The sequence below is a fragment of the Salvelinus alpinus genome, chromosome 2 (genome assembly GCF_045679555.1).
Source record: "Salvelinus alpinus chromosome 2, SLU_Salpinus.1, whole genome shotgun sequence".
NCBI lineage: Eukaryota > Metazoa > Chordata > Actinopteri > Salmoniformes > Salmonidae > Salvelinus > Salvelinus alpinus.
In genome coordinates, this window is record NC_092087.1 from 57458507 (window position 1) to 57483044 (window position 24538).

The 24538-nt window shown below is 42.0% G+C and overlaps 1 protein-coding gene across 2 annotated transcripts in view; it reads right to left on the reverse strand.

The window, feature by feature from the left end:
* Positions 1–1832: 1832 nt before the first annotated feature.
* The window catches only part of LOC139565532 (cadherin-22-like), a 316857-nt gene continuing 294151 nt past the window's right edge, over positions 1833–24538 (reverse strand). For both annotated transcript variants that reach the window (XM_071385969.1, XM_071385959.1), the window contains 3 exons: positions 12483–12600; positions 9617–9868; positions 1833–3637 (listed from right to left, as the gene is read on the reverse strand). In XM_071385969.1, the coding sequence (XP_071242070.1) occupies positions 3120–3637; positions 9617–9868; positions 12483–12600 (888 nt within the window). In that variant the 3' untranslated portion in view covers positions 1833–3119. The remainder of the gene's footprint in view (positions 3638–9616; positions 9869–12482; positions 12601–24538) is intronic.

Genomic DNA, 24538 nt, shown 5'->3' on the forward strand with positions numbered 1-24538 from the left:
GGCGTTACACGTGGTCTGCAGTTGTACTGCCAAATTCTCTAAAACAACGCTGGGGGTGGCTTATGGTAGAGAAATGAACATTCAATTATCTGGCAACAGCTTTGGTGGACATTCCTGGAGTCAGCATGCCAATTGCACGCTCCCTCAAAGCATCTGTGGCATTGTGTTGACAAAACTGCACATTTTAGAGTGACCTTTTATTGTCCCCAGCACAAGCTGCACCTGTGTAATGATCATACTGTTTAATCAGCTTATTGATATGCCACACCTGTCAGGTGGATGGATTCTTTGGGCAAAGGAGAAATGCTCACAAACATGGATGTAAACAAATTTCTGCACAAAATAGAGAAACAATATTTTGTGCATATAGAACATTTCTGGGATCTTTTATTTCTGCTCATGAAACACATGTTTTGTTTCCCAGCAAGAAAACGAAATAACGTCACTCTAACAGAAGGGGGAACTAACAAAGAGTCACTGACAACCAAAACAAAAGGTAGGGTTTTAGGAGGAGTTCTGAAAGACTCCTATAGGGGTCTCCACTGAAAGTTGCACAGCAACAACTGGGACCTAAGACACCCACCATGAGCTCATACTAAATTTACCCACTAAGGAGGCAAACAAAAGAAAAACCTACACCAAACTTAGACAGCAAGCAAACCAAAAAGTGGAGCAAACCAAAAACAGGGAAGATCAGATCAAATCAAGGATTGTACTTTTAGATATCAAATGGGGAGCGCCAACTAAAGGTGTTAACACTCCACATCTCTCAAAACAACTAGAGCACTGGACCAGCCATTATTAAATAGCACCTGGGCCAGCACAGGTGGAACCCCTTCCCACTAATGAGATAGCAACCAGCATAGATGTAACACATACCGACTAACAAGGTGACACAAATTGGTGCACCCTACGTGCTAACGTGCTAAAACTCCAAACATAAATGGAAAAACCAAAACCTGTAACACATAAGACCAACACTTAACATGTTGGTTTATATTTTTGTTCAGTATACTTCTGGCCCACAGTCAAGCCGAAGATTTGATTATCATAATTATATTTACTGATCAAAATGACCTTGAAATAAAGACATATATTACATTTTGGAAGTGGATATTCAGCCATGAGATTGAGATTAGTTTAAGGTAAAATAGGAATTGGTTAAGTTCAGGGTTAAGATTAGGATCACGTTTACAATTAGGGTTAGTGTGGTGTTAGGATAAGTGTTAAGTTTTTAAGATTAGGGATAGGGATCTGTCAGCTGAATGTACACTGTCCAACGCTTTCCAATGTCCTGACAACACTTGAATATGAAAAGTCAACTTTGAGCTCACCATGAACCTCCAACTCCTTTGAAGCATAACTAGAAATGTTATGAGTGGGCCACCTTGGCCACCACCACAGACCACAAAGATGAGACTGAACTCCATATGCGACAGTGTCCTCAGGTGACCATGACAATTAAAGGGTTTGGGAGTAGGGAGATACTCTGAATTCCCTTAATCTGCATCTAGCCATCCTCGGCAGTAATTATACCTACACATTGTGACTGTACTGTAGTGGAACCAAGCAACACAATTCACTTCCTGGATGCAGGATTATTGCTCCCTGAAAAGAAACAAGTCTTCAGTAAACAAGTGTCATCACACCGTAATTATGAGGGTAGTTTCACTGTATTGGATCAACTACGATAAGATAAAACTGTATCCTAGCAATACTGTGGTGACTCTCAAACATTGACTTAGTAAGATAAGATGTAATACATCCATTAGATCATAAAGATCTCCGTTTTTACAATGTGGAGAAAAAGCCATCAGTCTTTTTACAAAACAAATCATTAAATATTTATTGATTTTATTTTCCATACATTTGCAAGTTTAAGATCAACATTAAATAGGTTCTGGATACTGGGTGGAGGAATCCCATCTACTCATCCCTTATTTCTGTACCTGTCACCCCACATATTCATCCACCCTGTGAAATAGACTCAAAAGAACAAAAGTAATCAAATCTTCTGGAATATAAAACAAGTTGGACACACACATACAAATTCTGGAATGAACAAATACCCAACTCCATGAAAAAAACACAGTCATTTCATACAGTATAGTCTTGAATCACTTGTGCGGATTGTGCCTTATTGCCTTTTAAATGGCGGTGAAAAAGCAAAGCAAAAACCCAGTTAACACATAATGTTCCACATCCTTCATAACACCTTAGAAATCTTTACAATAACGTGAAAGCATATCAAACCAAAACCAATCTTTGCACTGAATTGACTCATCCTTTGTTCTCTGACCCTTTTCTTTTTAGTCGCGCTCCGTCTTCCAGTCTTGTCGTTTATTTTACAAAAGTGTTCCTAAAAAATAAATACAAATATTTCCAAGACTGTAGTTGTTTGTGACCCAAATATCACCTTTGTGAAGTCCTCTGCTACGTGCTTATACAGAAGCTCTTCTCTCCTCAAGTTTTTTTCACCATAATAAATATTTCTGTATCATCCTTCATGGATGTCCATTGTTACAAGTGGTGCGGTGATTATGGACAAAATAAATACATAAATACAAAAGGAATAAATACATCAATATTTGTTCATAAATAAATACATATTTATCACATATACATATTAACCCCCTGCTGAGTTTCATAACGTTCATCTCTCTGAATGTCCTCAGAGCCTCCACACTCACAAAGCTAAAAATGGACCAGTCTTTGACTCCAGACAGAAAATACCCAGAAACAAATGTAAAATGTAATTGTATTGTAACCTGTGGCGCACCACTTATATTGTATTACGTCATACTCCTTTGTTCCTTACTGTAAAGGGAATAGTGAATGGATAACACCTCCTTTAATCCCTCATTTAATCAGCCCACCTTTCACCATGAAGTTTCAAACCGTTTGAAAACTCAATGTTTCTCTTTGAAAAAGTCAAACTTGAAGTTTCGAAATAAGATTTTTTGTTGTTGACCAAATTGATTTCCGACTCACACTGACGGGGATTCAGTTCTGTTGCTCTGAAGGAGTTGGAGGAGTGCTTTTTAGGACAGTTTTGACACTGGGCTCTTGATACAGTGCTGGGGATGGAAAAGGAGAAAGGGTCTGGGCCGAGGACACCGCTAGGAGCCGTCTTCCTCAGGATGTCCCGGGGCATAGTATCCCGCCAGTTGCCTGAAGCGCGGCCCCCAGTCGCTGAGGTAGGAGAAATCCTGCTCGGATGTGGTGGACAGGGTGTGGATGGAGCTGAGAGAGAGGGCCGGCGAGCTGTTTCCCTCGAAGGCGTACGTCTGGAATGAGTCGTACGGCGGCACCGACAAGTCGCCATCTGTCTGCTCCACCTTCTTGCGGATGTAGCCCTTGAAGAGGGAGAAGTCGGCCGCCCCGCCGTCACCACTCATCCGCCCCTGAATCCACTGGGGCAGCGTGCGTAGGTCAGGGCCTGACTCGGACGAGCCACTCTTGGCCTCTGGAAAGTCAAAGAGGTTGCGCAGGGTACTCATGTCGTAGGCCTGCGTGTCCTGCTCGCCGCCACCCTCATCGTTGTACTTGATGACATTGTCGCGCATGTCCTCCTCATCCTCCGACATGCTCTGGCCCTTGCGGTGGCGCTTCAGGGTCAGGATTAGCAGCACCAGGACTGCAGAGGTGGAGAAAGAGCATGGGATTAGGGATTAAGGGGTTTAGGGATTAGCCGCATCAACAGTGGGGAAGTCAGAGCCTAGGAAGTGTGTCTGTGCTGTGCAGAAGTTGTGAGCCAAAGCTCTGGATTATTATCTGGAGTTGCCAGTGAACATTTGGAGAAACTCTCAGAGAGTAGCTGGTAGAGAGTAATTTCACGTCATGAAGCGAAGACTAATGAATTATACGAATGAACAAAAACATCTGCCCTTTTGTAAAGATTCTCTCAAGCACAAAGGGGAATAACACAAGATGAATGAAGAATATTGGATTGTGCAAATGGTGGGTGGCTAATGAAATTACAACAGCCTTTTTTTGTATTTATTAGCACAAAGTTTGCCCTTTCCTTTTCCATCTCTGGTTTTCCAATTTTGATTTCACCCCAAAAAAGACAGCAAATTGAAGCTTAAATAATGAAGGGTAACATTTCCAATGCATGGGCATTGATTCTCCACCGGTGCCCGAAGCAAAATTCCTAATTGCTCGCCCAGAAATATGTTTTCAAATGCTTAATAGAGGCTGATCTGTTCATCAATACTTATTCAAGTGAGACATGCTGCATTAGAACCAGACAGAAACTTAGAGCAGAGCTCTACTGTTTTGGCGTCCACCAACAGAGGGTTTAATGACAGAAAAATTAAAAAGGAATTAAAAAGGAAAACAACTGAGATAGATCACTTAATAGTCTAATGAGGCGGAGGAAAAACAAAAGCTGTATCCATCCCAATAAATCAATCAGGGCTTTAATCCAAGCTTACTTATTTTAATTACTGCCTGATTAGAAAACTACCATTTAGCTGTAGCCACCCTTCTCCAGACATATGGTTATTCCGGAGGGGCTCCGATTGATTAATTAATACAAACTTCCTGTCTACCACTTACCAAACTAAATGTCAGCGCTATGACAACAACACTAATCTTCACTAATCTAGTCTTCATCAAATGTGGAAATAAAAATATAATGACGACATGAATATTCAAACAATGTAGATCATGACTATTTTGGAGTAATATGACAATTAATATGTATGTCACTACTATTACCATTACTATTATAATTGGGATTGAAGCCATTACCGTTCCACGCGGCATGAGGTTGATATGCTATCACCTCCATCGTTGAACATAGACTAATCCTGCATGTGATGATGGCCATCAGGGGGTCAGCTCGCTAATGACTTTCATTAACAGTGCATTCAGATACTATTCACACCCCTTGACTTTTTCCACATTTTGTTGTATTACAGCGTGAATTTTAAATGGTTAATTTGAGATTTTGTGTCACTGGCCTACAATAAATACCCCATATTGTGAAAGTGGAATTATGTTTTTAGAAAGTTTTACAAAATAATTAACAAGGAAAAGCTGAAATGTCTTGAGCCAATAAGTATTCATTGAATATCCCTTTGAACATGATGAAGTTATTAATTCAATTTTGGATGGAGTATCAATACACCCAAGCAATGAAGTGAAACTACAAAAAATATCAAATAAATGACCTTTATGTCATGAAAATAGAGTGTCATGTTTGGGGCAAATCCAACACAACACACCACTGTGTACCCATTTCTATTTTCATGGTGGTGGCTGCATCATGTTATGGGTATGCTTGTCTTACAGTTAATACTATATACAACATTCATGCATTCATGCAAAAACACTACAGTAAATACTACAGTAAAGTCTGCAAAAAATCTACAGTGAATACTATAGTATGCTATAGTCATATCCGCAAAAACACTACATTAAATACTATAGTATATAAATATAGTAATAATACAGTATTTAGACCATAGTATACTATAGTATTTTTTCATGTGAGTTAGTTGTAAATGTGTAACATGTTTGAACTAGGACCACAATAAATATACATAAAACTTTTTTAGTTATTCTCAACAAATTTCTAAATTCATCGTATCCAAATTTGTGGTTTTATTGTGTTTTTAAATGGTCAAATACAATCAATCACTCAAGGGATACTACAGTGTGGAGTATATTATTCTACAGTATACTACACAATTCTATAGTAAGCAATACACGATCGAGGGGGAACCTTAGAGGAAATTCCTGGCATGAGCTCCCCAAGGACAGCCCGTTCAAATCAAAACAACATCGACAAAGCTAGCAGGTAGCAGTAAAGCTAGCTAGGAGTCCCAATCGATCTAAAACTTCTAAAGTAAGCACTACGTGTTTGAGTTAGTACAGTGTGTAGTATAGTATTCTACACAGTATACAACAATGTTCCAAAGTAAACACTACATGATCAAGGAATACTACAGTTTGTAGTTTAGTTTTCTACAGTATACTACAACATCCTATAGTAAGCACAACATGATCGAGGGGGATACTACAGTGTGTTGTATAGTATTATGATTTTTATCTTAGTGGAAATGGAAAATCAGAGGTAATACATTGGCTGCTTCATTCTTGTTAAAGAGATATGAATTCAATCTTTCAATGTTACTGTTATTTGCAGTGTTACAGCGACGGTAACATAACACATCTCCAAAGTTACATTTTGCATGTTATGCATGGCATAATGCACAGCCTATGGTATGTCCTGCATACATGTTGTACCTGCCCTGTCAACATGTGGCTGCTCCTCTGTGTACAGAGTGCTCCGATAAGCGGTCCTGACAAGAAGGGGCAATTTACCCTTGGGCTGCGCCTAGCCACATGAGCCAAGGAGTTCATCACAGCAGATGGGGCGTAATTGGTACGGATGTGCGCAGATTCCTCGCCGCGCCAAAATGAATTCATCACGTCACCCACTAAATTAACTGATGGAGGGATTGTTTGTTTGTTGCTAATTAGGCAGAAATGTGTTTTCATTTCGCTCATTATGCCACAATCTAATACAGTGCTTGGGTACCTCCGGAGAGCTGGGTTATCCCCCCAACCACACTCACAAACAGATCAACGGGCGAGTTGGTGGGAGTCATTTTGTTTGTGAGTTCTGTGTGTGAGTCTAGGCTCTCTGTGTATGCTGTGTGTGTGTGTGTGTGTGTGTGTGTGTGTGTGTGTGTGTGTGTGTGTGTGTGTGTGTGTGTGTGTGTGTGTGTGTGTGTGTGTGTGTGTGTGTGTGTGTGTGTGTGTGTGTGTGTTTGCACTCTTTGTGTGTGTTCTGTGGGTGGATCGTTGGGAAGTCAAGGCCGACACACAGGTAAGTCAGTCGTTTTGCTCCAATCCATATCGCCCATTAACACACAAGGTGGCTGTTAAACACACACTGTCCGTTCTCATTCCCTTGAGCCCAGCTCAGCTCAGCTCTCTCCCAGCCCAGGACCTCCACTATAATTGGCAATACCTCGGTGGGCTTAGAGCTGCGTGGAGCACTAGCCACTTAATATAGGTGTTGTTTCCATGTTCTACCAATGAATATCAATCAGTCAATATTAATTTGTGTGTATCTGACATCACTTGAACTGCGATCGTTTCAAATGGGTGAAAATCAGCCAAGGTATTGGCAGAATTACACTGCAAACAGTAAATAGGAGTTTAATGATGACAGATATCAATGTTTTTTTCAATTTCATCTTAGGCTACTCACCACCTGCTTCACCGAACATATACCACATCATACTTTATATCTAATTTTCCTCTAAACAATGGGCAATTTTATGGACAGCTAGTTTTTGTAGACAGGAACATTACTGAGATAGCAGCCTTAGGGTAAGTGCCATTTCAATTGAGTTAATTTAGGAAGTACACTGATATTCCAATTCGACATTTAAATGCATTGGGGAAAACTGGAATTAAAATGTCTGTTTAATTCCTGAATTTAAATTACCCTTTGAGGTGGTACAGCTATAGTACGACAAAACACAATACTTTTTAACCACTGCTTGTCTGCTTCAGGTTTGTACATCATCTTAACGTTTTGGTTGAGTGCCAAAAGGCGTTTAAAATCAAATCAAATCAAATTTTATTATTCACATGCGCCGAATACAACATGTGTAGACCTTACAGTGAAATTCTTACTTACGAGCCCCTAACCAACAATGCAGTTTAAAAAAAATATATAAATACGAATAAGAACAAGAAATAAAAGTAACAAGTAATTAAGGAGCAGCAGTAAAATAACAATAGCGAGACTATATAAAGGGGGGTACCGGTACAGAGTCAATGTGCAGGGGCACTGGATAGTCGAGGTAATTGAGGTATTATGAACATGTAGGTAGAGTTATTAAAGTGACTATGCATAGATGATAACAACAGAGAGTAGCAGCGATATAAAATGGGGGGGGGGGGGGGGGGGGGCGGCAGTACCGCTTGCCGTGCGGTAGCAGAGAGAACAGTCTATGACTTGGGTGGCTGGAGTCTTTGACAATTTTTAGGGCCTTCCTCTGACACCGCCTGGTATAGAGGTCCTGGATGGCTGGAAGCTTGGCCCCAGTGATGTACTGGGCCGTTCGCACTACCCTCTGTAGTGCCTTGCGGTCAGAGGCCGAGCAGTTGCCATACCAGGCAGTGATGTAAAAACCCCAGTTAATAAAATATAGGTTCCTTTTGAAGCTTACTACGCTTAAGTTAATACAGAAATTACATCAAAACTACCCTAAAAACAATACTCCCTCCCTGATTCAGAGATACTGGATGACCCAAGGTAAATCCCAAATGGCACCCTATTCTCTAGTGCACAACTTGACCAGAGCACTATGGGCCCTGGAATAGGGTGCCATTTGGGTTGAAACCCCAGCCTGTTCATCAATCACTCAAAACAAACGAGATGTGAAACTATAACCACATCCTCAACTATACTATAACTATACTATAACTACATCCCCAACTATAGCAAAGTAAGAAAAAAAATAAACTGACAACGACGTACACTGCTTTCGTTTCTACCGCAGCCAAAATAGGAACGTTTTGCCAGTATTGATGAGGCAAGAATTTAAAGCGACTCATTAAACTTTCAAAGATGACAATACAAAATCTTCTCTCGCCTAGCACTCCTGCTGAGAGTTTTGTGTGTGTGAATGCTGGTATCTGAGAACGTCTGGAACGCCTTGTCTATTTAAAGAGCGTCGTTCCAGGGAGACGTGAGTGCTGGGGCAGCCCCCCCCCCCCTCCCACCCTCTTTCTACTAGGCCTCCCACTCTCACCATTCAGCTCCCCCTCCGTTAAAGTCCTACTATTGTATGTTCTATCCACTTGGGGGAAAAAAGCTAACGAAAGGGGGTTGAGAGTTGCCCGACTGCAATGTTACTCGTTGGAGGAAAAATATGGAAAATTGTGACAGAAAATAGAAAACAAATCATAGATACATGACATTCATGAATGAAGGATACAACTGTAGATGTAGACTGTACAGTCCCTATACTGTATTATTCACATTTACTCATATATGCCACATACTTATACCTGTATTCCCTATACTGTATATATTTGTCTACTTCTCTCCTGTTTTAAAACAAAAACATTGTTCTGTCTCCTGATAGACCCCCATCAGATCATCCAGAGCAGATGTCTTTCCTTTATTAATGGCAGTTGTAAACATAGTTAATCCTATGTTACCCGAAAAATCTGTATCCTTCAATTTGATCCTATCTCCAGATTGTGTCTTTACAGTTGACTTATTTCACCAGAAGGGCGGTTTCATTAATTTGTGACTCAGTAAATATTAAAAAAATATCCCAACAAGTGTGCAATATATTTTGTTAAAAAAACGTACAAGCAGACCAACAGGTCAACGTGTTGTTTGTTTTAAATAGTTTCTTTACCCAAGAGCTGACTTATTTTGGAGCTGAAACAGATCATTGCAGACCTAGATTCAAATAACATTTGTTTTCCTTTCCAAATACTTTGAGCATTTGATTTCCTACAGTGCCAAATGGACGGGGTTGCACTTTTAGGACTATGCTGTTGGTTATTTTATGCCAGGCAAGCTCAAAATTTGAAGGAACTCAGATCAATTTTCACTTTGTTCCATGCTTACCTATGAGTATGAGCATGCAGACCAGTAGGGCTATGAGGGCCCCGGGACTGAGTGAGGTGCTAATGGCGTAGGCGGTGGCATTGCAGGACTGGATGGTGCCCTCCGGGTCACAGCCACACACGTGGATGGTCAGGGTGCCCGTGGAGCTCAGGGCGGGAGGCCCGCTATCCACTACCAGGATAGGCAGAAGGTAGACGTTCTGCTCGTGGCGGTTGAAGCCTGAGCGCTGTGTCCGGATTCCCGCAGTATTGTCTGGAACAAAGAGATACAATATTATACCAGTGGCCTATGTCATACATCGACCTTCATAACTATCTGCTGTTGGCGGTTGAAGCCCAAGTGCTGGGTTCAAGTCCCTGCAGGGTTATCTGTAACATAGAGATATAATACTGCATATGAGATAATACTAGAGTGGCCTATGTCATAGACCTTCATAACGTGGCGGTTGAATTGCCGTCCTGCATAGTCATGTTGCCGGTATACCAATGTACATTATAGTGTTCCAATTTTATAGTCTGAAAATCCCACACAGGCAGACAAGTCAGAGAACAAGATAATTCTGTATAAATAAAGAAATTAGGTGCTACCTGAGAAATAGATTTGCCTCTGCGCAGATACATAGGTATTTGACAAGAAGCTGCCATGTGGGGAATCGTACGTGGCTCGTTTCATCTAGTTTTCTCTTGTTCTTAATACCACGCATTGTTTTGAGGTGTTCTGAATGATGCCATGTCTATGATAATATGGCAAAAATTCGCTAGTTAGCTAACCAAGAACTGTAACTGTCTATTCATCACACATTCTTTTCAGTCAAATGTAACCAAGGGGAGAAAATTGGAGGATGCCAAATTTGAAATAAAACCTAACTGCTGCACGGCCCCTCAGAGAGACATATCCAATACATACAGCATCAGGCTTTGACAAATATAGTCAGAATATCTAGTGTGGATGGATTTGTATATAAGACGCTAGACAATTCATCACCGGAGGCATATATCACTGTCAACGATGCAGCTAGAGCACTTCTCTGTCACAGGCAAGCAGTACACTCTTCCTATCACCATGGCTGTTTGTGTACGGGAACTTTGCTGAGTATAATGTCTGTGACATTGTCCCTCTGACTTTTACTCTGCATCCTATTTCATAAGTATGCCTTTCTGAATGGACAGAAGAGGGATGCAGTAATCTTAGGCTCTCTCGTCGTTGAATTGTAACTTTCCGAAACATACATTTTGATAATCACCTTGAAATGGCTAAAATGGCTAAACCTAATAATTTCAATATTAATTTCACATTGAGATTCATTGACAAAAGCGTAAAAAAATGACAAATGGTGTTAAATTACTTGAGGTAAGTACCAGAAAGTATCCATACCATCTTAAACCCATCGAAAATAAAGTGAAATTTCATTGCACTAATAGGTGCGTTGACAAGTGCGTTCTAAACAGTGTATTTTAGATATTTTATGAGGCGACAGGGGAATGTATAAGCTAATTATGCGTGTTTTATTGGAGTAGTTTTTTTAATGAATGTCATGTTAATTTACATGAATCAGATTAGTAAATAAAAAATGACTTATTACCAGTAACAAAAACACACCTATTTTACAAGCTTTATAACACATCTTCCCTACCGGGACTATAAAGACAGTAAGTAAAGCAAGACGTCACTTTTGCGATAACTGTAGACCTTTGCTTCTTCAATGCGAAGATTAGCTTTGCAGACCTCTAAAAATAATGACTAAAAAGTTTTGAGGAAAGAAAAGAAGTGCCTGTTTGTCTTCATGTGTCAAAGCTCGAAAACAAAAATGGAATGTGAAGCCGTGATGGTGAAAAGAGAAAGTGACAGATCCAATCTGACAGGTTGACAAATGTGTCCATGAAAACTGAAGAACAGTGGAAAAAATAGGTGGGAGGATAAAAGGTCTGAGCCACTGTGTCTCTGTGTGAGAGCACGCATACTGCTGAGCACATAGTGTGTGTGTGTGTGTGTGTGTGTGTGTGTATTTATGTGTGTGTGTGTGTGTGTGTGTGTGTGTGTGTGTGTGTGTGTGTGTGTGTGTGTGTGTGTGTGTGTGTGTGTGCTGCCAGCATATAGGTTTGTCTGTGTGTATATACATGTGTGATTAGTTCAAATAGCCTGTGTCAATGCATGTGCATTTGTGTGTTTGCCTGTGTCTCTGCGTATACGCGTGAGTCTGTGTGTGTATGTGGGCGGAGGGGTGAGTCGACTCATGCAGACGCTGAGCCCGTGTTTCCCAGTACCCAGGCCCCCCTGTCCAGGCATGTGACTGCGCTACACCAGGCCACGCCACAGCCTCCTCTGACATTTCCCTGGCTCGCTCCTCTGACATTTTCACCATGTCAGATCAATCTTGATTTGGCCACGCGTCACATCCACTTAGGTACCCATTTCCAAAGAGGGATTTGCTTGCTAACATGTCATCCCGCTTGGCTCCATGGCGTCAGCGTTTTGCAACAACAACAAAAAGAAAAAGGTTTGGGTCCACTGCAAAGTCACCAGTAGAAAATGGATGTCCTTACATTGTGTTTCATAATGTAGGGGCACTTACATTAATTAAGCAGAACAGTATGTCCATATACTGCATCATATGCCCATATGACACATACTTTTCAAGCTACACATATTTCACAGTATCTTCAATAACCTTTCATGCTACACAGTTTGACTCATTCATTTCACATATGACACAGCATACTCTAACAGTTTCCACTCACACACACAGGCAGCTCAAAGATCCTCTGAGGCATTGCACGGGGATGTCCAGTATCATCCCTCAAAATTACCTTCAAAGTCGCTCTGTAACAACTGTATGACCTCTGACCTATAACTGTTGACCTCTTACCTTTGACATCCCACAGGGTGAAGTGGCGGTTGTTGGTGGCCTCCGGTGCCAGGGTGAAGTAGTAGCGGTGGCCCAACTGCGGCTCGTCCCTATCCACCACGCTGATAGAGTGAATGAGCTGCCAGAGAGGAAGGAAATCAAGACACGAGGATGACTTTACACGAGCCATCATTCCTATCCCAGCCATCCCTTAACCTCAAGACAGCCCCGCAATGAAAATTCATACGTCCTCATTCTATTTCATTGACGCCAGCATTGAAGTGCTACGTTTTCATATTTAATCAGTGTGCAACAGACTGATGAGTAGAGTAGCACATGGAGGGAAATATAGGGGAACTTTATGGTTTACCAAATTAGCTGCAGATATTCAATTAAGTGACTATCTAAAATAGTCTTTATAGAGGGGAAGGGGGGATTGATATAAAAGGGGACACATCAGGCAATCCTCCTAAAATCCAACGTTCAGTTCTCATTATACGCTTGTCAACAGGCTCGTACAGTCCTGGATTTATTTCTCACACACACACACACACACACACACACACACACACACACACACACACACACACACACACACACACACACACACACACACACACACACACACACACACACACACACACACACACACACACACACACACACACACACACACACAGAGTAAAGGGGAATCCACACACATATGCATGCATCTCTTGATGTTCACACACAGACAAATGGTTCCTAACAGTAACACTTTTAAAGATGATTAAAGCTAAAGATTTAGAGAGCCGTGTGTGAGGACATGATTCCCTTGTCTGGACTTGGAAAGATTCTCTATAAGATAAGTCTTGTGGGAATAAGTCAAGTAGTTACAAGTTGTTTTAAAACTTCTTCGGGATCGGTGTCCCTTCCACGGGATAGTTGAGCTAACGTAGGCTAATGCGATTAGCATGAGGTTGTAAGTAACAACAAAATTTCCCAGGACATAGACATATCTGATATTGGCAGAAATCTTACAATCTTATTAATCTAACTGTACTGACCAATTTACAGTAGCTATTACAGTGAAATAATACCACACTATTGTTGGAGGGGAGTGCACATTTTGAACATAAAGTTATTAATAAACAAATTAGGCACATTTGGGCAGTGTCACGTTCCTGACCTGTTTTCCTTGTTTTTGTATTTGTTTAGTATGGTCAGGGCGTGAGTTGGGGTGGGCATTCTATGTTATGTGTTTCTATGTTTAGGTTCATTGTCTATTAGCCTGATATGGTTCTCAATCAGGGACAGGTGTTTTACGTTTCCTCTGATTGAGAACCATATTAAGGTAGGTTGTTCACACTGTTTGTTTGTGGGTGATTGTTCCTGTGTCTGTGTATGTCGCACCACACGGGACTGTTTCGTTTTCGTTCATGTATGTGTTCGTTCCTGTTAGTACGTTGTGTTCTCTAGTTCAGGTTTGTTCACATCGTTTATTGTTTTGTAGTTATCCAAGTGTTCTTCGTGTTCGTCTTTATTTAATAAATTCATCATGTATTCCACCTACGCTGCATTTTGGTCCGATCCTTCTCGCCTCTCCTCGACCGAGGAGGAGGAGGATTATGAAAGCCGTTACAGGGAGTCTTGATACAACATTTTGAACATGAATACAATGGTTCATTGGATCCGTCTAAAACGTTGCACATACACTGCTGCCATCTAGTGGCTAAAATCTCAATTCCACCTGGGCTGGAATAATACATTATGAACATTCTCTTGCATTTCTAAGATTATGTTACAAAAAAAATTACAAATGAACTATTCATTTTTTCTTTGTATTATCTTTTACCAAATCTATTGTGTTATATTCTACTACATTCCTTTCACAATTCTATAAACTTCAAAGTGTTTCCTTTCAAATGGTATGTCACGTTCCTGACCTGTTTTCTGTTAGTTTTTGTATGTGTTAGTTGGTCAGGACGTGAGTTTGGGTGGGCAGTCTATGTTTTCTGTTTCTATGTTGGTTAATGGGTACCTAATATGGTTCTCAATTAGAGGCAGGTGGTTTTCATCTCCTCTGATTGAGAATCATATTAAGGTAGGTGTTGTCACATTGTTTGTCGTGGGTGGTTGTTCTCCTGTGTCTGTGTTTGTTTTGCACCATACGGGACTGTTTCGTTCGTTCGTCGTTTTGTGTAGTCATTTTCCTGTTCGTGAGTTCTTCGTGTTATGTAAGTTCTTATGTTCAGGTTCGTCTACTCCGTTTGTTGTTTTGTTTAGTTTCAAGTGAAGTTCGTGTTTTCGTCTTTACTTAAATAAATCATGTCATATCAAGACGCTGCATTTTGGTTTAATCCCTGCTCCTCCTCTTCGGATGACGAGGAGGAGGAACGCCGTTACATGGTACCAATAATATGCATATCCTTGCTTCAGGACCTGAGCTACAAGCAGTTAGATTTGGGTATGTCATTTTAGGCAAAAATTTTAAAAAAGGGGCTAATCCTTAATATACACTGAGTGAAAAAAACATTAGGAATACCTGCTTTTTCTATGAAAAAGACTGACCAGGTGAATCCATAGACTGACCAGGTGAATCCAGATGAAAGCTATGATCCCTTATTGATGTCACTGTTAAATCCACTTCAATCAATGCAGATGAAAGAATTCTTGCTGCTGGTGATTCTTTGATCCACCTCTACGCAGACGACACCATTCTGTATACTTCTGGTCCTTCTTTGAACAATGTGTTAACTAACCTCCAGACAAGCTTCAATGCCATACAACTCTCCTTCCGCGGCCTCCAACTGCTCTTAAATGCAAGTAAAACTAAATGCATGCTCTTCAACCGATCGCTGCCAACACCTGCCCGCCCGCCCAGCATCACTACTCTGCACGGTTCTGACTTAGAATATGTGGACAACCACAAATACCTAGTTGTCTGGTTAGACTGTAAACTCTCCTTCCAGACTCACATTAAGCATCTCCAATCCAAAATTAAATCTAGAATCGGCTTCCTATTTTGCAACAAAGCATCCTTCACTCATGCTGCCAAACATACCCTCGTAAAACTGACCATCCTATCGATCCTCGACTTCGGCGATGTCATTTACAAAATAGCCCCCAACACTCTACTCAACAAATTGGATGCCGTCTATCACAGTGCCATCCGTTTTGTCACCAAAGCCCCATATACTACCCACCACTGCGACCTGTACGCTCTCGTAGGCTGGCCCTCGCTTCATACTCGTTGACAAACCTACTGGCTTCAGGTCATCCACAAGTCTCTGATAGGTAAGGCCCCGCCTTATCTCAGCTCACTGGTCACCATAGCAGCACCCACCTGTAGCACGCTCTTCAGCAGGTATATCTCTCTAGTCACCCCCAAAGCCAATTCCTCTTTTGGCCACCTTTCCTTACAGTTCTCTGCTGCCAATGACTGGAATGAATTGCAAAAATCATTGAAGCTGGAGACTCATATCTCCCTCACTAGCAATAAGCACCAGCTGTCTGAGCAGCTCACAGATCACTGCACCTTTACAAAGCCCATCTGTAAATAGCCCATCCAACTACCTCATCCCTATATTGTATTTATTTATCTTGCTCCTTTGCACCCCTGTATCTCTACTTGCACATTCATCTTCTGCACATCATTCACTTATTCACACATCATTCACAACTGTTCTGCCTGCGGCTATGGAACCCTGACCTGTTCACCAGACGTGTTACCTGTCCCAGACCTGCTGTTTTCAACTCTCTAGAGACAGCAGGAGCGGTAGAGATACTCTTAATGATCGGCTATGCTGCACCCTCGACAACTACTGTAATTATTATTATTTGACCATGCTGGTCATTTATGAACATTTGAACATCTTGGCCATGTTCTGTTATAATCTCCACCCGGCACAGCCAGAAGAGGACTGGCCACCCCTCATAGCCTGGTTCCTCTCTAGGTTTCTTCCTAGGTTTTGGCCTTTCTAGGGAGTTTTTCCTAGCCACCGTGCTTCTACACCTGCATTGTTTGGGGTTTTAGGCTGGGTTTCTGTACAGCACTTTGAGATATCAGCTGATGTAAGAAGGGCTATATAAATACATTTGATTTGATCGAGTGTCTAATTGGTATATTGTAATTACTTCGCCACCATGGCCTATTTATTGCCTTACCTCCCTTTTCTTACATCATTTGCACACACTGTATATAGATTTTCTTCAACTGTATTATTGACTGTATGTTTTGTTTATTCCATGTGTAACTCTGTGTTGTTGTATGTGTCGAACTGCTTTGCTTTATTCTTGGCCAGGTCGCAGTTGTTAATGAGAACTTGTTCTCAACTTGCCTACCTGGCTAAATTAAGGTAAAAAAATAAAATAAAAATAAAATGAAGGGGAAGTTAAATAAGGATTTTTAAGCCTTGGGACAATTGAGACATGATGGTGTATGTGTGCCATTCAGAGTATGAATGGGCAAGACAAAATATTTAAATGCCTTTGAACGAGGTATGGTAGTAGATGCCAGGCGTTCCGGTTTGACTATGTCAAGAACTGCAACGCTGCTGGGTTTTTAACATTCTAGAGTTTCCAGTGTGTATCAATAATGGTTCACCACCCAAAGTACATCCAGCCGACTTGACCGAACTGTGGGAAGCATTGGAGTCAAACGGTTAGTTGGGCAGTATATTAGAGAGATTCCATCTAGCTACAGTATGTCGACACACCTTCAAATTCGTGGATTCGGCTATTTCAGCCACACCCGTGCTGACAGGTGTGAAAAATCGAGCACACAGCAATGCAATCTCCATAGACAAACATTGACAGTAGAATGGCCTTACTGAAGAGCTCAGTGACTTTTAACGTGGCACTGTCATAGGATGCCACCTTTCCAACAAGTCAGTTTGTCAAATTTCTGCCCTGCTAGAGCTGCCCCGGTCAACGATAAGTGCTGTTATTGTGAAGTGGAAACGTCTAGGAACAACAACGCCTCAGCCACGAAGTGGTAGGTCACACAAACTCACAGAATGGGACCGCCGAGTGCTGAAGCGCGTAGCGTGTAAAAATCTTCTGTTCTCGGTTGCAACACTCACTGCCGAGTTCCAAACTGCCTCTGGAAGCAACGTCAGCACAAGAACTGTTCGTCGGGAGCTTCATGAAATGGGTTTCCATAGCCGCACAGAAGCCTAAGATCACCATGAGCAATGCCAAGCATCGGCAATGCATTCTCTGGAGTGATGAATCACGTTTCACCATTTGACAATCCGACGGACGAATCTGAGTTTGGCGGATGCCAGGAAAACATTACCTACCCCAATGGATAGTTCCAACTGTAAAGTTTGGTGGAGGAGGAATAATGGTCTGGGGATGTTTTTTATGGTTTGGGCTAGGCCCCTTAGTTCTAGTGAAGGGAAATCTTAACACAACAGCATACAATTGCATTCTAGACCATACTGTGTTTCCAACTTGGTGTCAACAGTTTGGGGAAGGCCCGTTCCTGTTTCAGCATGAAAATGCCCCCGTGCACAAAGGGAGGTGCATACAGAAATGGTTTGTCGAAATCAGTGTGAAAGAACTTGACTGGCCCGCATAGAGCCTGACCTCAACCCCATTGAACACCTTTGGGATACATTGGAACGCCGATTGCGAGCCAGGCCTAATCTCCCAACATCAGTGCCCGACCACACTATTGCTCTTGTGGCTGAATGGAAGCAAGTCCCAGCATCTAGTGGAAAGCCTTCCCAGATTGTTGTTATAGCAGCAAATGGGGGACCAACTCCATATTAATGCCCATGAGTGTGGAATGAGATGTGCGACGATCAGGTGTCCACATACTTTTGGTAATGTAGTGAATTTTCCATAACCCAAAATATTGTTGTTTCAGCTGTTTGAAGCTGGTGTACAAAATCATACCATTTTCTATATTTTTTTATTAATGTCACTGTTGATTTCAGAATTGTGTGTATCACTTTGCTTTGGCAACATTAACCTTTTTATTCATTCAATTAAAGCATATTGAATGAGAGAGAGTGTGTTCATTGAGCAGCTCCCTCAAGCACAATCACCTAATTAGATTTCTATCTAACAGTACCCCATCTGACACTTTACATCTGAAACACCCTTGGAAAGCAAGAGGGATAGAATTTTCCAAAACGAGCATATATTCCCTGGGGCCAGGGTACAGGGTAAAGGTCCAGAGAATGTGTCTTGCTTTCCCATTTGTGAAGGTAATCTGCCACTTCAGTGGGCAACCAGGGAGACTTTAAGAGGGGAGACTGAAGTTCAGTCGTGTCAAGGTAAGATAAATTAACCCCAAATCGTCGCAAAGGGCTTCACTGTCACGCCCTGACCATAGAGAGCTGTTTATTCTCTATGTTGGTTGTGGCGTGATAGTGACTAGGGTGGGTCATCTAGGTGATTAATGATTTATGTTGGCCGGGTATGGTTCCCAATCAGAGACAGCTGTTTTTCGTTGTCTATGATTGGGAATCATATTTAGGCAGCCATTTCCTAATTGTGCTTTGTGGGATCTTGTCTACAGATAGTTGCCTGTGTGCGCACACCAGTAGCTTCACGGTTTGTTTGTTCTTGTGCTTTATTGTTTTGTTTGAGTTTCAATTTATTAAAATATGTGGAACTCTACGCACGCTGCGCCTTGGTCCAATCCTTTCGACAACCGTGACATTCACAATCATTAGGGGGAGGTTAGAATGAAATTAAACATTTAAGTGAATACTTGTAAAATGAATCTGTGTGAGAATTGTTTTGGCAAAATTGAAGAGGGTTTGTTAAATCAAGACAGTGTATGTGTCTTTCAGGTTATATGTGCATGTTAATCAGCAAGAAATGGTTGAATGTCATTTTAGTGAGTTAAAAAATGATTAAGTCAATCTCGGATGCAACACATAAAATAAATCTCCATGTCTGCTTGTCAGATTGTCTATTTGCATGCAACTGTGTGTGTGGGGAGGGGGATCTGTATGTGTGTGTGCGAATCTGTATGTGTGACTGTGCACATGCTTCTGTCTGTGCGAGTGCATGTGACTGCGGATGATTTGAGCATGTTTTTGTGCGCATGAGCCCCCATGTGTGTGTATGTGGCAATGTGAGCACACGTGTGCGCATGTGCCAGTGTGTGTGTTTGAGGGCCCTCGCATTATTCATCTCACTTGTATTGTCCCAGGGGAGTACTGAGCCCTGGTGATCTGTCACACTGACCCACTAGCTGGGCTTTGAGAAGGCTATGTTGAGTTGACAGGCACCTCTACCCGGGGCCATACTCAGTATTTGCCTCTCCGCCCGGCCTTTTCCTGCACACACAGCACTATATGATATCTGTCTATTTGCATCTAGTCTGGCAAATGCCACAGGGTCGATGAGGGGGATCGACACAGGCCTGAGACTTGTTTAACGTGTCAATCCGAAAAGGGCAGACAAGGAGAATGTGACAGATTTGGGGGTAGGTCCAAAAATGGAAAGACACAGATGTTGAGGGGGTGGAAATGTGGAGGAATTACAGAACAAGGGGGCTGTATAACGGTTTGAATGATTCAACTTGTCACTTCTCATTATTACCTCTAGGAAAAGATGGTACCGGAAATTGCAACAAAAGCTTTGGGTGCCTTCTTACGATCTTAAATCATTTTGAATAAGCAAGTGAACCAGCACATCTCATCTAAGAGAGAAATTGTATTTATTTATTTTATTTAACCTTTATTTAACTAGGCAAGTCAGTTAAGGAGAAATTCTTATTTACAATGACGGCCTACCAAAAGGCCTTCTGTGGGGACGGGGGCTGGGATTAAAAATGAATTAAATAAAAATATTGGACAAAAAACACATCACGACAAGGGAGACAACACAACACTACATAAAGAGAGACACAAGACAACAACATAGCATGGTAGCAACACAACATGGCAGCAGCACAGGGTACAAACATTATTGGGCACAGACAACAGCACAAAGGGCAAGAAGATAGAGACAACAATACATCACAAAAAGCAGCCACAAGTGTCAGTAAGAGTGTCCATGATTGAGTCTTTGAATGAAGAGATTGAGAAAAAAACTATCCAGTTTGAGTGTTTGTTGCAGCTTGTTCCAGTCACTAGCTGCAGCAAACTGAAAAGACGAGCGACCCAGGGATGTGTGTGCTTTGGGGACCTTTAACAGAATGTGACTGGCAGAATGGGTATTGTATGTGGAGGATGAGGACTGCAGTAGATATCTCAGATAGGGGGGAGTGAGGCCTAAGAGGGTTTTATAAATAAGCATCAACATGTGGGTCTTGCGACAGGTATTTCAAATTTGTATTTTATTTCACCTTTATTTAACCAGGTAGGACAGTTGAGAACAAGTTCTCATTTACAACTGCAATCTGGCCAAGTTGAAGCAAAGCAGTGCGACAAAAACAACAACACAGAGTTACACATGGGATAAACAAACATACAGTCAATAACACAATCGAAAAATCTATGTACAGTGTGTGCAAATGTAGTAAGATTAGGGAGGTAAGGCAATAAATAGACCATAGAGGCGAAATAATTACAATTTAGCATTAACACTGGAGTGATAGATGTGCAAGTAGAGATACTGGGGTGCAAAAAATAAATAAATAACAATATGGGGATGAGGTAGTTGGGTGTGCTATTTACAGATGGGCTATGTACAGGTTCAGTGATAGGTAAGCTGCTCTGACAGCTGATGCTTAAAGTTAGCGAGGGAGATATAAGTCTCGAGCTTATATCTGTAGCGTGTGCTACGGGTGGATGTTGCTATGGTGAACAGTGAGCTGAGATAAGGCGGGGCTTTACCTAGCAAAGACTTATAGATGACCTGGAGCCAGTGGGTTTGGCATCAAAAATGTAGCGTTGGCCAGCCAACAAGAGCATACAGGTCGGAGTGGTGGGTAGTATATGGGGCTTTGGTGACAAAACGGATGGCACTGTGATAGACTACATCCAATATGCTGAGTAGAGTGTTGGGGCCTATTTTGTAAATGACATCGCCGAAGTTAAGGATCGGTAGGATGCTCAGTTTACGAGGGTATGTTTGGCAAAATGAGTGAAGGAGGCTTTGTGGCGAAATAGGAAGCCGATTCTAGATGTAGTTTTGGATTGGAGATGCTTAATGTGAGTCTGGAAGGAGAGTTTACAGTCTAAGCAGACACCTAGGTATTTGTAGTTGTCCACATATTCTAAGTCAGAACCGTCCAAAGTAGTGATGCTAGTCGGGCAGGCGAATGTGGGCAGCAATCGGTTGAAGAGCATGCATTTAGTTTTACTAGCATTTAAAAGTATTTGGAGGCCACGGAAGGAGTGTTGTATGGCATCAAAACTAATTTGGAGGTTTGTTAACACAGTGTCCAAAGAAGGGCCAGATGTATACAAAATGGTGTCGTCTGCGTAGAGGTGGATCAGAGAATCACCAGCAGCAAGAGCGACATCATTGATATATACAGAGAAAAGAGTCAGCCCGAGAATTGAACCTTGTGGCACCCCCATAGAGACTGCCAGAGGTCCGGACAACAGGCCCTCCGATATGACACACTGAACTCTATCTGAGAAGTAGTTGGTGAACCAGGTGAAGCAGTCATTTGAGAATCCAAGGCTATTGAGTCTGCCGATAAGAATGCGGTGATTGACAGAGTCGAAAGCCTTGGCCAGGTTGATGAAGATGGCTGCACAGTACTGTCTTTTATCGATGGCGGTTATGATATCGTTTAGGACCTTGAGCGTGGCTGAAATCAGATTGGATAGCGGAGAAGATACGGTGGGATTCGAAATGGTCGGTGATCTGTTTGTTAACTTGGCTTTCGAAGATTTTACAAAGGTAGTGCAGGATGGATATAGGTCTATAACAGTCTGGGTCTAGAGTGTCTCCCCCTTTGAAGAGGGGTATGACTGCGGCAGCTTTCCAATCTTTGGGGATCTCAGACGATACAAAAGAGAGGTTGAACAGGCTAGTAATAGGTGTTGCAACAATTTCAGCGGATAATTTTAGAAAGAGTTTCCAGATTGTCTAGCCCAGCTGCTTTGTAAGGATCCAGATTTTGCAGCTCTTTCAGAACATCAGCTTTCTGGATTTTGGTGAAGGAGAAGTGGGGGGGACTTGGGCAAGTTTCTGCGGGGGGTGCAGAGCCGTTGGCCGGGGTAAGGGTAGCCAGGTGAAAAGCAAGGCCAGCCGTAGAAAAATGCTTGTTGAAATGATCGATTATCCTAGATTTATCGGTGGTGACAGTGTTTCCTAGCCTCAGTGCAGTGGGCAGCTGGGCGGAGTTGCTCTTATTCGCCATGGACTTTACAGTGTCCCAAAACTTTTTGGAATTAGTGCTACAGGATGCAAATTTCTGTTTGAAAAAGCCAGCCTTAGCTTTCCTAACTGAATGTGTATATTGGTTCCTAACTTCCCTGAAAAGTTGCATATCGCGGAGGCTATTCGATGCGAATGCAGTACGCCACAGGATGTTTTTGTGCTGGTCAAGGGCAGTCAAGTCTGGGGTGAACCAAGGGCTATATCTGTTCTTAGTTCTACATTTTTTGAATGGGGCATGCTTATTTAAGATGGTGAGAAAGCACTTTTGAAGAGCAACCAGGCATCCTCTACTGACGGGATGAGGTTAATATCCTTCCAGGATACCCGAGCTAGGTCGATTAAAAAAAGTCAGGATGATATCTATGAGGGTGCCCATGGTTACGGATTTAGGTTTATACCTGGTAGGTTCCTTGATACTTTGTGTGAGATTGAGGGCGTCTAGCTTAGATTGTAGGGGTGTTAAGCATATCCTGGTTTAGGTCACCTAACAGTACAAACTCTGAAGATAGATGGGGGGCAACCAATTCATATATGGTGTCCAGGGCACAGCTGGGGGCTGAGGGGGGTCTTTAACTTCACTAGGTTAGGGGGCAGCATTCGGAATGTTGGATGAAAAGCGTGCCCAAATTAAACTGCCTGCTACTCAGGCCCAGAAGCTAGGATTTGCATATAGATACAAAACACTCTAAAGTTTCAAAAACTGTTAAAATAATGTCTGTGAGTATAACAGAACTGATATGACAGGCAAAAACCCGAGGAAAATCCAACCAGGAAGTACAATTATTTTCAAAGGCTGTTTTTCCATTGAAAGCCTATCCACCATACAAAGACTAAGGACCCAGTTCACGAGCTATGTGGCTTCCTCTACATGTGGCCAGTCTTTAGGCATTGTTTCAGGCGTTTACTCTGAAAATGAGGGAGATACAGCACTTTCAATGAGAGGCCAGTGGAAATTAAACTATTTGAAAGCTTATTGCTTAAAACCAACAAATCTAATTGTTTGTGGAGACAACCGAGCACTGAAGGTGATCCTTGGTAAAGATTGCCACTCCCCCACCTTTGGAAGATCTGTGTTGCCGATAAAGCCGATCAGTATTCAAAACACTCTTTCTTAACCACGTCTTAGTAATGACCAACACATCTGGATTGGAGCTGTGAACTCACACTTTCAATTGATGCATTTTAGGTAATACGCTTCTTGTGTTAACATGCCGAAAACCCAGGCATTTACGAGAGCAGAAATCAGTGAAACAGATATCAGAGCACAAGTCAGAATTGGGGCTAGCAACTGTAGATGGGCCATTTCCAGACATCATCAACAGTAATGCAATCAAGGCACGGCAGAGGATAGGGATCTCTCTCTCTCTCTCTCTCTATCAATCCTGGGCGATCCAAGATGAGCCTTCAAATATGTAAATTCAGAAGGAACCTACAGTGAATCCCAGGAAGAGTAGCTGCCTCATAAGGAACAGCTAATAGAGATTCTAATACGGTAAGCGACAACAGTTTTATGTAGCCTACGTGTCACCAATATGTTTCTTCAACCCCTTACTGTATTCAGAAAGACATACAGTTGTACGAATCCCTTCATAGTGACCTAAAGGACAGACATAAACACCCCAAAATAAATAGCAGAAAAGCTATTTGCCACAATGTGCGCCTGTGTCACACAACTGGCATGAACTGTGCTTCCGAGCTAAAGCTGCTTATCCTCTGTCGCCTAAAGTTGCGTCCCAAATGACACTCTATTCTTGACACTCTACATTGTGAGCTACTTTTGCCCATGGGGGCTG